This window comes from Liolophura sinensis, chromosome 2, assembly GCF_032854445.1.
Source record: "Liolophura sinensis isolate JHLJ2023 chromosome 2, CUHK_Ljap_v2, whole genome shotgun sequence".
NCBI classification, from domain to species: domain Eukaryota; kingdom Metazoa; phylum Mollusca; class Polyplacophora; order Chitonida; family Chitonidae; genus Liolophura; species Liolophura sinensis.
Genome location: NC_088296.1, coordinates 1,692,344 through 1,705,875, shown reverse-complemented (window position 1 = coordinate 1,705,875; position 13,532 = coordinate 1,692,344). Strand labels below are relative to the sequence as shown.

At 40.3% G+C, this 13,532-nt stretch overlaps 1 protein-coding gene across 6 annotated transcripts in view; it reads right to left on the bottom strand.

Annotated features, from left to right (window-relative positions):
* Nucleotides 1–297: 297 nt before the first annotated feature.
* LOC135462817 (intermembrane lipid transfer protein VPS13C-like) overlaps nucleotides 298–13,532 on the bottom strand; it is a 100,872-nt gene continuing 87,637 nt past the window's right edge. For all 6 annotated transcript variants that reach the window (XM_064740091.1, XM_064740096.1, XM_064740093.1 and 3 more), the window contains 10 exons: nucleotides 12,451–12,564; nucleotides 11,091–11,166; nucleotides 10,008–10,171; nucleotides 9,341–9,422; nucleotides 8,716–8,803; nucleotides 5,644–5,758; nucleotides 5,209–5,300; nucleotides 4,054–4,177; nucleotides 3,088–3,168; nucleotides 298–2,765 (listed from right to left, as the gene is read on the bottom strand). In XM_064740091.1, the coding sequence (XP_064596161.1) occupies nucleotides 2,721–2,765; nucleotides 3,088–3,168; nucleotides 4,054–4,177; nucleotides 5,209–5,300; nucleotides 5,644–5,758; nucleotides 8,716–8,803; nucleotides 9,341–9,422; nucleotides 10,008–10,171; nucleotides 11,091–11,166; nucleotides 12,451–12,564 (981 nt within the window). In that variant the 3' untranslated portion in view covers nucleotides 298–2,720. The remainder of the gene's footprint in view (nucleotides 2,766–3,087; nucleotides 3,169–4,053; nucleotides 4,178–5,208; nucleotides 5,301–5,643; nucleotides 5,759–8,715; nucleotides 8,804–9,340; nucleotides 9,423–10,007; nucleotides 10,172–11,090; nucleotides 11,167–12,450; nucleotides 12,565–13,532) is intronic.

Sequence of the window (13,532 nt, the reverse complement as noted above, 5' to 3'; positions counted from 1 at the left end):
CCATGCACCGACAATCAGAGCTATTTTAATAGGCACGGACCCCTAATAAATGTTACTGATACAGGTTCTAAGCCCGTTACATAGAAAGTCTCTTGCTTCACTTTGTGGCAGTCGGTCAAAACTGCTGGAGTGATGACGCAATCGCCAGGGTCTACCTCAGTGGTCACCGGTTGCGGTTACAGTTATGACGGACGCAGGCTTTTAGATTAAACCTCCAATAGTCGGTATGGTAAAAGATAAATTCTTACTAAGATCAAAAAACAATTTTCAAAAAACTTAAACAGCAACGAGCAGTAATAAAAGCAGAGATCTGGAAGATTTATTTGTGTCAAAGTTCACATACATTCCCTCTATAGGTATTTGAAACGTACATTTGATAAATGGTATTTTTTCTCTTTTCGTCTTCAACACACACTGGCTTAAGATTTTGCCCCAGTTATCAACTCTCCAAAGTACTTGGGGGTCGGGAAGGATGAGTACGAGGCAGAGAGCTTGTAACCATACCACAGGAAGGTGTGGGTACATGTATCTTGTCACATAAAAAGATGAAAAGACAAACCGGAACAAATGAATAGAGGATCAAATGTTGATTGTCAGTGTTGTACAAGTATTGACATATCAGACTGATAGCATTAGATTCCACGGAGCCAACACAAGATACTGTAGCAAATCTGTACTCAGTCTTATATACCATAATCTTCTGTTTAGTCAAGCATGATCAGTAACAATAAATGTAGCTCTCTGGCAAAGCAAATTTACACATGTTACACACGGTTTTATATATTCTCTCAAGTCAAAATTTCAACTCACTGTTACAAATACATGTACGTCATTGGGACAACCTCTTCGACAAGTTCGACAGAACGTACAGTTACATGCTACAAGGCTACAAACTATTGCACATTTTGTATGATACTGAACAACTGTTAATCCAGTTCTAATTCTACGCGCAGAGCAGACTGTTGATACGTGATACAAAGCAATTCTGTGGTAATAAACATATGCGAATTTGTAATTTTAGTCACAAGAGGTTCAACTGGGGTTTTACTCTACTATCTAAAAAAAAACAACAACAACAACAACAAAGCTACAGTCGCGAAAAGGCATTGTAAACGATTAAAAGCAAATCCTTAACATACTCACCCCCAGGGGTGGGGAGAAACATAAGTTACAGCGCTAAAGAAACAGTAAAGCTACAGTTAAACAACCCATTGTATAAACCGGAAGAGCATTTTTTATTAATCGAACCTTCCTTTGCAGTCATAGTCACAGGTACTATGAACCCCACAACAAAGCTAGAGTTACAACAACAACTGTTCATATCACAGTCCAATTATAACCAAAAACTTCATTGAGGCCCCTGACAAAGAAAAAAGGAAGCCAATATTGACCAAATTCTTCCTTCAGCGGTGACAGTCATATGTTATGCATGACTAAACTTACTCAAAATTGCACAAAATGTAAAATAGAAAAAGATTTACCCCGCGATATTCGTAACACCAATAAACATTCTTAAATTAATCAGTGAAAATAGTCTATTTTTAAATGTCATTGTACAACGTCAGAACATTCTTATTTTTTTCCAATCATTTCTTTGTTTGCATATAGAATTAATCTACAAACAGATAGACTTTGAAAAAATATTTTTCTATCAATTCTTTTTTCTTCATCAATTTTGTAAATTTGAAAAAAAAAAACGAAAAAAAACATATTATGTTGGGAGCCCTGAAAAGGGTTACATGCATATATTCATGAACACGACTACGAAACACATGCTACACAGGATATCCCAGACAGTCATTGTAACTTCTGAGGGGTATGCTACATGTAGTGGCCCACTACTAGTCAACTTCTGGTACACTTAAAGCAGGCTTCTGCCATTCTGTTATTTCCCCAGCAGTCTTCATGTACCCATGGAGTGTAGTCACTGCAGCGGTCTGTGGCCACAGTGACTAGTCAGTTAGGATGTACCGACGAACCAGTCCTTTATAGATCTACAGGTTCGCTACAGGGATTTAAGAACCATATATAAGACACTATAAGAGCAACAATGTTGCCATCAATACCTCCTACGTCACACAACAACTATTTCTACATCTCTACTGATTCCTCTAGTTCTACACACCAGCAAGAAAACACACTACCCACATATGTAATAAGATATCGTACATAACAGCAAGAAAATTTATCATTCATATATCCAACATGCTTCATACATATATAATTATTCCCCACAAATGTACATAAATACACAAGCAGGTATATTCAACAGTTCAAAACATTTTTTTGTCTTTAAATCCGCCGGGTTTGACTTTATACGTTCATGTCTTCACCATTTCCAACTCAGCAGAAGCGAGTATCACGGACATTCACCTCAACTCTCCATGACATCATTTTTATATTTTATCACACTTTCATCTTTCTATGTGATCACAATATTTTTATCCCAGAGAAAACGATGAGTGCAGTCAGAAGAGTATCAAAGCTGCCTTAGTAAGCCCAGAAATATGCCATTCCAAACAGTAAATTATACCGATATCATACAACAGACGATATCATATTTGTAGTTAAATTTTAACACTTGACACTCCCTCAAAAAATAATCCACAAAAAAGCCGAATTTAACCATAATTTGCATAACTTGGCTACAGAGAGAAGCTGGCTTTTATCCTGTTTGAGGTGACGTGGGGGTTGAAGATTCGGGTCAGGCTGAGGCAAACTCAACGCCCCCTCTCCATCTGTTCATGGATTTTCTCAACGATCCACTGAAAGAACATAAAAGGATAGCGGTCAGTCTTGTTGTCTGGATGGAACTCTCTTTCATAGAGAAAGACAGCATGTACACATGCTATTTATGATTAAATGAAAGGTTGCCATATCTTTCATATCTATAAGGTACAAAGGACAGCTCTTCAAGAGACACCAACATCGAATAGACTACACTTGAGTTTATGCCATTTCTGACGAGGAAGACATGAGTGGTGGTCTGCAAATGGTAAACACTTCGGCACTTCAGCCTTTATGACCCATAGTTGCTGCCATTCCATTTAACAATTGTTTTTTCTCCTCTAAATAAACAGATCTTACCTCTGCGGTCTTCTTGTCAGTGATGTGTATTTCTTTCTTGGATGAGCTGCCTCCAAACAAAAACTTCTTCTTCTCCTTATCCTACAAAGGGCAAAAACATGCAGAATATTGCCACATTGTTTCCATCATTAATGCAACAGCTCACGTGCTCAGTCTTTTAGCCTCGGTTAGTTCGCATAAATCTGTTTGCATCCAAATAAAACAACACAGCGAACTTCTGGTCTTTCGCAATGAACCTCAGGGTCTTTCACAATGAACCTCATGAAACTTCCAATATGAGTAATTTACAAACAGTCCATATTTTTTTTGAGATTTGTTTTTTTTGCAACGTAATCTTTCTCGAAGATTTCATATCAAACACTACATAACTGTCGTCATGTGAAAACTTCATATCAAACACTACATAACTGTCGTCATGTGAAAACTTCATATCAAACACTACATAACTGTCGTCATGTGAAAACTTCATATCAAACACTACATAACTGTCGTCATGTGAAAACTTCATATCAAACACTACATGACTGTGGTCATGTGAAAACTTCATATCAAACACTACATAACTGTTGTCATGTGAAAACTTCATATCAAACACTACATAACTGTCGTCATGTGAGAACTCCATATCAAACACTACATAACTGTAGTCATGTGAAAACTTCATATCAAACACTACATAACTGTCGTCATGTGAGAACTCCATATCAAACACTACATAACTGTAGTCATGTGAAAACTTCATATCAAACACTACATAACTGTCGTCATGTGAGAACTCCATATCAAACACTACATAACTGTAGTCATGTGAAAACTTCATATCAAACACTACATAACTGTCGTCATGTGAAAACTTCATATCAAACACTACATAACTGTCGTCATGATGTTGCACAAGCAGGAAACGTTTTGTTTATCAAAGAAAAAAAGGACTTTTATGAGACTCCATTATTGGACAACACCCACCTTCAGGACAACCTCAATGCCCTTGGAGATGACCCTGGGGGGTTCCTTGAGATCAACCCAGGTGTAAGTGAACTCGCAGTTCCATTGGCCTAGAAGCTCTCCCTTGGAGGCGAAGACAATCCTCCTGTGAAATGAACAGGTTATTACTTATTTTGCCAGCTGTGGAAAAAAGCTGAGTCAGTGTCGTCTGTGTTGTCGCCATATGAGTGAAATGTTGTTAAGTACCTGTTAAACTCCAAGCATACCTACATGTATATATAAATCAGTATACATAATGACAACAGCCAATGACTAATTTACACCTGGATATGTTATCATTTTGATATTATTTTACACCATACTCTAGAGAACTGCCCTGCCCTTTACGAGGTTGAACCACAATGCTGCAGTAAAATGGGTCACTCACTTTGGGACAGATAGCTGCATGCAATACCCCAATAAAACCATCCAAAAACACCCTGTTCACAGCCGCTACAATGTATGATCAGCAAATTGCTGTATAGATCTATGGGTCAGATTTCTGACATCCTATCTTGTAACAAGTCTCACTCGCTTAACACGGGTCCCCGTGCAAGATGACACAAAATCTTAGTCTTTTCTTCTGATCCAAACAAGTGGCTCGCCATAGATCAACTGGTGGCTCGCCACAAGCCAACCAGAGGCTTACCACAGGAAAAGTGCAGGCGCCTGCAGGCGCGCCAAATGCAAACCAGTGGCTCCCCACAGGCCAACCAGTGGTTCCGCTCTGGCCAACCATTGGCTCCCCTCAGGTGAACCAGAGGCTTACCACAGGAAAAGTGCAGGCCTGTCACAGCCAAGGTAAAGCCACAGACAAACAAGTGGCGCGCCAAATGCAAACCAGTGGCTCCCCACAGGCCAACCAGTGGTTCCGCTCTGGCCAACCATTGGCTCCCCTCAGGTGAACCAGTGGCTTACCACAGGAAAAGTGCAGGCCTGTCACAGCCAAGGTAAAGCCACAGACAAACAAGTGGCGCACCAAATGCAAACCAGTGGCTCCCCACAGGCCAACCAGTGGTTCCGCTCTGGCTCACCACAGGTAAAGTGCAGGCCTGTCACAGCCACGGTAAAGCCACAGCACACTATTGGCTGCCACTATAATGTTACTTTAGTTTATCGTTGCATGGGACAACTTACTTGTCGGTGACAACTAGGACATTCTTCCCGTCCTTGGTGACGACGGCATGAGCCACATAGTCATCGTCCACATAGCGTCCTTTTTCTGTCTCCTACGACAACAAAAAAAAAACAGGGAAAGTGACTGTACAAAAACACACCCACAACGTTTTACTTAATGGCACAATGTATACTGCGAATGATCCATGTATGGTATGTATGTTATTTTTTCTGACCTTTCAACTCCCAAACATGCCAAACACATTTTACTGAAAGAAACAGATTTTCACATATCAGACCTTTTCCATAATTCCACACACACACACAAAAAAAGAGGAAAAAAACCCCACTCAGAATTGGCAGCACTGCGTATAATGTTTGGGTGTAAAGCTTTCGTTTCATTTGAAACAAACGCGAGATCGTGTCAAGCAAACACGCTGACCACAGAAAACCTACTTGTAGTATAGCGTAGCCCTCAGCCTCTGTGTGGATGTACGGTCGGATGATGAGGTCTTTGTGGAAGCGTCGAGGCGGCCTCAACCTCCTTATCTCATCTGATAAATCCACAATTCTGCAGACAACAAGGAACAGTGTAATGTACATTTGTTGACATGTCACCTACTGTATGCTACAGGTTAACAACGTACGTATATTTACAACGTTTGAGTAGATGTCACCTACTATATGCTACAGGCTAACAACGTAGGTCTATTTACATCATTTGTTAACTTGTAACCTACTGTATGCTACAGGCTAACAACGTAGGTCTATTTACAACATTTGTTGACATGTAACCTACTGTATGCTACAGGCTAACAACGTAGGTCTATTTACAACATTTGTTAACTTGTAACCTACTGTATGCTACAGGCTAACAACGTAGGTCTATTTACATCATTTGTTAACTTGTAACCTACTGTATGCTACAGGCTAACAACGTAGGTCTATTTACAACATTTGTTAACTTGTAACCTACTGTATGCTACAGGCTAACAACGTAGGTCTATTTACAACATTTGTTAACTTGTAACCTACTGTATGCTACAGGCTAACAACGTAGGTCTATTTACAACATTTGTTAACTTGTAACCTACTGTATGCTACAGGCTAACAACGTAGGTCTATTTACAACATTTGTTGACATGCATATGCATAACCTCAAAGACAGAGCATCCGCATTTTAGCCACCGTAATGACAGAGAATTCACATTTTTGCCACCACACTGACAGGGAATCCACATTTTTGCCACCGTAATGACAGAGAATTCACATTTTTGCCACCACACTGACAGGGAATCCATATTTTTGTCACCATAAACACAGAGAATCAACATTTTCGCCACCATGCAGGCAGAGCATCCGCATTTTAGCCACCGTAATGGCAGAGAATCCACATTTCAGCAACCATAATGGCAGTGAATTAGCCACCATAGAGACAGAAAATCTAAATTTTAGCCACCACAGCCACCAGGGAATCTGACGTTAAGCTGCAATTAATCCAGAGTCAGAGCTGGATTCCAATCTTTGGGCTCATAGTGCAACCACTTCTGACAATAGCCACACAGAGTCTGCATGATTGCAACCACTTCTGGCAATAGCCACACAGAGTCTGCATGATTGCAACCACTTCTGGAAATAGCAACACAAAGTCTGCATGATTGCAACCACTTTTGGCAATAGCAACACAGAGTCTGCATGATGGCAACCACTTCTGGCAATAGCAACACAAAGTCTGCATGATTGCAACCACTTCTGGCAATAGCAAAACAGAGTCTGCATGATTGCAACCACTCCTGGCAATAGCAACACAGAGTCTGCACCATTGGTTATTAATCTGTAATGCCATTTTGGCTTAAGGGGAAAGATTTTGATGAACAATTGCTCACTTCCACCGTGATACTGCCACCCGTTGTGCCTCATGTAAAGGGAACGTGACGTCATGTGTGTGGCTTACAGAACAATAGAGGGGGAGAAGTTGGCCGTGCTAGAAGTGTGTGGAACAAACTCAGACCACAAAGAAATGTCGCCACACTGCATATAAGCAATGCACTGTTAAGCAGCAAAAAAACAAAAACCAAACAGAAACCAAACAAAACCAGAAAACTCCTCAACTAAAGACTTTTCCAAGTGACATACACTTACAGACTTTTAGCAACATTACAGTCAGTTGCAACAGAACTTGACAACCAGATGCCATGGCAATTTTTTCCCTAAATACGTTTTATATCAATTAGATGTAAGAAAAAAAAACAGCAGCTAAATGAAACCAATTAAAATAGTTTGTACAGTTTTAAGAATCATACTGAAGTCCTGTTTTCATTTCACATAGATATTTAACTGTACATAACTAAGTCCGAGCACAAACAAATGGCCTATAAAGCTAAACTATAAGTCTGAGTGTTTGTTTTACTGTTGGCTGTGATTGGGAATTCCTCCTGCTTAAAGTTACAAGTATACTGGTGGACCAATGAGATTTTGTGTTTGGTTTGGTTGTTGCTTAACGTCGATGAATATTCCTACACGTACCTTTTCAATTCCTCAACCTTTTCACATATATATATAAAAGCAACTTTTCAGTGCAATGTCTTTTTTTAATTTGATTTTGGAGACAAAACTACATGTACACTGGTTGCATTGGCCAGTTTCAGGGCTTTACAAAAAGTAGTTTTGTCAGTCAACACAGAATAATGCCTTCAGAATATGCTTGAATAAATACCTTGCCCAAATGTGAAAAGGTTGAAGAATTACAATACCAAGGCCCCACCAGTTGGAATGTGAAAAATTTTATGATTGCCGAAAATGAAGCGATACTAAGGAGGTGGAGGAGGAGGTGGGAGGGAGAGGGGGAGTGGGGGCGGGAATGGGAGGGCAGGTGTCCAGTAAAACTACAAACCTTTTCCAACGCTTAGACCTTGTAATTTGGGAAGCAGAGACCAGTTAATACAATCTAGGAAGTCACATGCAGGTAGGAGAATACAGGACTACCAAGAATGTTCTTCTAATTGTAAATTTATTCTCCATGTTATAGGTGTACAAGTATGGAAGTGTCCTCTACAAACTTCTGACTGTGATGTAGCTGGACAGCTCTCATATTTACACTAATACCATATATGTACCACCTTTGTCGCCCACACACACCCCTCTCCCCTCCCACATTTTTCCTCATCGCCCCCAGCAAGGACAGAATTTGAAATTTTTGTCTTGTCCGTGTAGGAAAACTCCAGGTGTCGCCTACACACACTGATCTTAGGCTAAGCTGGTTGCTTCTACCATGGCAACACATGTATAAAACATATTTTCCAAAGTAGTTTCAACGTACTTAGCCAAAGATATCTCTATGCAGAAGACCCTTGGAATCAAAGGTGAGGCCATGTTTAAGTTGGAAGGGGGTCGTGGGGGGTGGGGTGGGGTGGATAAGCTCTAGACTTAATTTCCACAAAAGTTTATACATTTGACTGGAGACCTGAAATAAAAATTACAAATAAAAAAAAAACAAAAAAAAAATATCCATATATGGTTTAGACAGACCGTTTGATTCCGTCCAATGAGGTGCTGGCAAAGTCGATCACTCCGCTGGTGGGTCGAGTCACCACGCCCACCAGGCCTTTCCCCATCCCTGAAAACATTCAATACTTATAATATTTATCTATTTATTTATTAACCTGACTGTTGTTTAATGTCACACTTAAGAATTTTTTACTTTTGCAATGACGGTCAATGTGTTTTATGAGTGGATAAAATTGGGGTCCCCTGTTCCAAATAAATTAAGCTTGCGATAAACATCTTGCTCCAAAAAGCGCATTTTGAGAGGCAAATAAATGTCAAGAACTATTGCTTTTGGTGCTGAAACTTACATTTTTCAAGTAGGAAGTCAGCCTGCCTTACACCAACCCAACCTTCTGAATCAGTCAAAATGAGGAAGTTTATCATGGACAAAATTTGAGGTTATTTACCATTTGTTATTCGCCGTATGTGGGAAGGTCTGTCAGCAACCTGCAGATGGTTGTGGTTTTCCCCCGGGCTCTGCCCGGTCTCCTCCCACCATAATGCTGGCTGCTGTTGTATAAGTGAAATATTCTTGAGTACGGCGTAAAACACCAATCAAAATCAAAATTATTCGCTGTATTTTCTTTCCATCAAAAGTTCAGCTGACCTTTGAAGAATCCTCCGACACCCTCCTGTTTGGCTCCTTCCATGGGTTTACGAACAATGCCCGTCACCCCATCAAAAACGCCCTGCAGCACACAAAAAAACATCCCACACGGTTTACTTCCCACTCCTCAAATCATTCACATACCAACCGTCAATCAATATGGATGGTCCAGGTCAATAATCGCAAGGCCAATTCCCCAAAACAACATTTAACACAAACTATCAAAGAACAAAGAAAGTATATGAAGTACAAAAATTGGACAGAATCATGCAGAGAGATAGCAGCCTACAATCTAAACTAATACTCAGTGACTTACAAGATACACAGAGCCATTTGCTGAAGTCAATGAAAGGACAACTACAAATTATATCCACAACAATGTTTACTTTTTTATTAACATTAAAAACAAATATTGACAACCTCTAAATAACGTTTCTAGAAGTATTGCAAGAGCAATATACGTGATATCTCCTACCAGTTTAAACCGTCAAGAAAATTACAGTGATGAAATATTTTGCAAAAAGAAATCTGCAAAAAAGTCCAAAAACTTAAGGAACTCTTGGTGAAATCATGAGTTAATTTAAACTGCTTTACAAAACAGTGCCCTTTAAATACCGTTAAGGGTCTAATTAGTACTACTTTATTTCTCTCATTCAGGGCATCTCACCATAATGAGTCCCTTCCCTCCACGGGCAAATCCTTCCCTCGCGTTGGCAGGCCGTTTGTTCAGCTGCTGGCGTCTCTTCTTCTGATAATCGTCGTCAAACGTCAGCACGGCTATTCCTTTACCCAGGGTGCCTGTTATGCGAGAGGCTGCTCCTGCGGCTCCGCCTGTAAGCAGGATAAATTCACAAGAACTGTTGGTTTGCATCACTGTATAATCAAGCAAAACACCTAACAAAAGCTAAACTTTAGGTGAAATGGATTATGATATTTTGAATATCATGGTAGTACCAGCAAAAAAATAAAGGACTTTTTATGCATTATGAAGAGCGTGTTATTATTTGTTATATTTTCTTGTGAGCAAGTCAGGTTTCAAAATGCGCAAAGATGACAGTGCTGTTGTTGCAATATCTTAACATACTCAAAAAGCCTTTCAAACATGACAATACCCTCCTAGCTATCCCTACATGTGGATGCATCCGCATAGAGGCTATACAACTCAGGCAAAGGGATAATAAAGACTTGTCCCCCAGTTCTCATCCCACATAATAGAAAAAGAGTAGAGAGTAAGACCAGAGCAGTGATGAGAGTGTAATAGACACACAGCATAGAGAGAAACACCACAGCAGTGATGACAGTGTGATAGATGCACGGCATAGAGAGTAAGACCAGAGCAGTGATGACAGTGTAATAGATGCACAGCATAGAGAGTAAGACCAGAGCAGTGATGACAGTGTAATAGATGCGCAGCATAGCGAGAAACACCAGAGCGGTGATGACAGTGTAATAGACGCGCATCATAGAGAGTAACACCAGAGCAGTGATGACAATGTAATAGACGCACAGCATAGAGAGTAACACCAGAGCAGTGATGACAGTGTAATAGCAGGCAAAATGTCACATGTGGCCATAACTAGCTGTTCATGTAAAAGCTTAAATACATGTGGTAGCAAATTACATGATGTCTCCTAGTCCTGGCTACAGCAGAATTAGATAAAAAAAACATGTAGTGATTTTAACTGCAATTTGTTAGATGTTACTGATGTAGAATGGACCCACTAGGTGTGCTCCGTGGTTTTGTACTCACCTACAGCATGTCCAAACAGACTCCTGACCCCTAGGGCCAAACCCTCGGCAAACTCCTCCGGACCTTGGATGGCTCCCTGTAAATACCACAACACTACTGTCAGCTTAATGGTTTAATAGAAGGCTTTTGAGAACGCTTAATGGTTTAATAGAAGACTTTTGAGAACGCTTAATGGTTTAATAGAAGACTTTTGAGAACGCTTAATGGTTTAATAGAAGGCTTTTGAGAACGTTTAATGGTTTAATAGAAGGCTTTTGAGAATGCTTAATGGTTTAATAGAAGACTTTTGAGAACGCTTAATGGTTTAATAGAAGGCTTTTGAGAACGCTTAATGGTTTAATATAAGGCTTTTGAGAACGCTTAATGGTTTAATAGAAGGCTTTTGAGAACGCTTAATGGTTTAATAGAAGGCTTTTGAGAACGCTTAATGGTTTAATAGAAGACTTTTGAGAACGCTTAATGGTTTAATAGAAGGCTTTTGAGAACGCTTAATGGTTTAATTGAAGGCTTTTGAGAACGCCTAATGGTTTAATAGAAGGCTTTTGAGAACAAACTCATCTGTTGATAAAGATACATAATACAACGTCATGTGATTAGTTAAATATGTTGGGCATATATTTCTGACATTAATTAACTGATCACTTGTCTCCTGTCTTCCAGAGGCACTCACGACACCTCTTTCTTTGAGGAAATTCTATAGTTCACAGATGCTCAGTTCCTCAATTTTCTCAGGACTGTCATTTGATTTTGGAGACAAAACTACAATGGTTGGATTGGCCAGTTTTAGGGCTTCACAAAATATATAATTTAAACAAAGAAAAATGCCTTCAAAATATGCCTGAATAAACACTTTGCAAGACTGAAGAATTACAGTCACTTCTCATGAAACTCTTTTCAGGTGTCTGTTTCACTAAATGCAATCAACAATAGTTGCCTAACAAATCTGACAGGTCACAGTCACATGGCACAACAGTTCTTGTTTTCATAACATTCAACAGTATCAGCTATAATATCTCCTCGTATGAAAGAAGTGGTTGAACACAGCATACAGTGTACAGGTCAGCAAGTATCCAGAAAACCCTAACGCCCATTCTACATACCATTTTAATACCATTTGTTACCTTTTCCAGCACAACTGCAAAGCTGTATTGATTTTACACTTACATGTATTCTCATCCAGTCACATTCCAAAAGTTATCTCCATCGGCACAAGATTCCTTGGTAGTGCATAAAATGATCCATTATACAGCCAGAAATCTCAGAAAACTTTGAGGTATGTGCATGTAACAAGCAATATACATGTATCCTGTTAAGCAGAGACCCTGAGCCCTGTCTCTCCAGCTGGGTAGTGTGGACTCACCTGGTATGGCTCGTAGAATAGATCCCCCACCCCCTCGGTGAGGCCCCGGAGGAGACCAAAGGGGTTGCCGAGGACGTCCAGGCCCAGCACCAATACGTACATCTGCTTGATGGCCTGTGGAAGGGACAGCAACAGTGGTGGATGAGCATGGGTGACATCAGACACACAGGTGACATCAGACGTACAGGTGATACCAGGCATACAGGTGACATCAGTCACACAGGTGACATCAGACATGCTGGTGACATCAGACGTACAGGTGACATTGGACATACAGGTGACATTGGACATACATGTACAGGTGATATCAGACATACAAGTGATACCAGACACACAGGTGACATCAGACACACAGGTGACATCAGACGTAAAGGTGACATCAGACGTAAAGGTGACATCAGATGTACAGGTGACATCATACACACAGGTGACATCAGACGTAAAGGTGACATCAGACGTACAGGTGACAGACGTACAAGTGATATCAGACATACAGGTGACATTAGACATACGACATACAGGTGACATCAGACATACATGTACAGGCGACATCAGACTTACAGGTGACATCAGACGTACATGTACAGGCGACATCAGACTTACAGGTGACATCAGACGTACATGTACAGGCGACATCAGACTTACAGGTGATATCAGACGTACATGTGATATCAGACATACAGGTGACATTAGACACACAGCTGACATCAGACATACAGGTGACATCAGACATAAGACATACATGTGAGATCAGACATACAGGTGACACCAGACTTACTAGGGACATCAGACAAATATGTGTCATCAGACACACAGATGACATCAGACATACAAGTGACATCAGACATACAGGTCACGTCAGACATACAGGTAACAGGAGTGCACATTGATGAGGTACTCAAGAATTGTCAACATTCATGACGGCAGTTATAACTGTTTGATGGAGTACTTCAAGTTAAACGCTGCCTTTCGTCAGGCCTCACTGGCACGCTATCCACCTGGGTCAAGGAGGCCTCCTGAGGATTTCTTCAGAGTTCACTTAAGACAGAGGACTGTACAAACGGCAGTCTGTCTAGAACAAA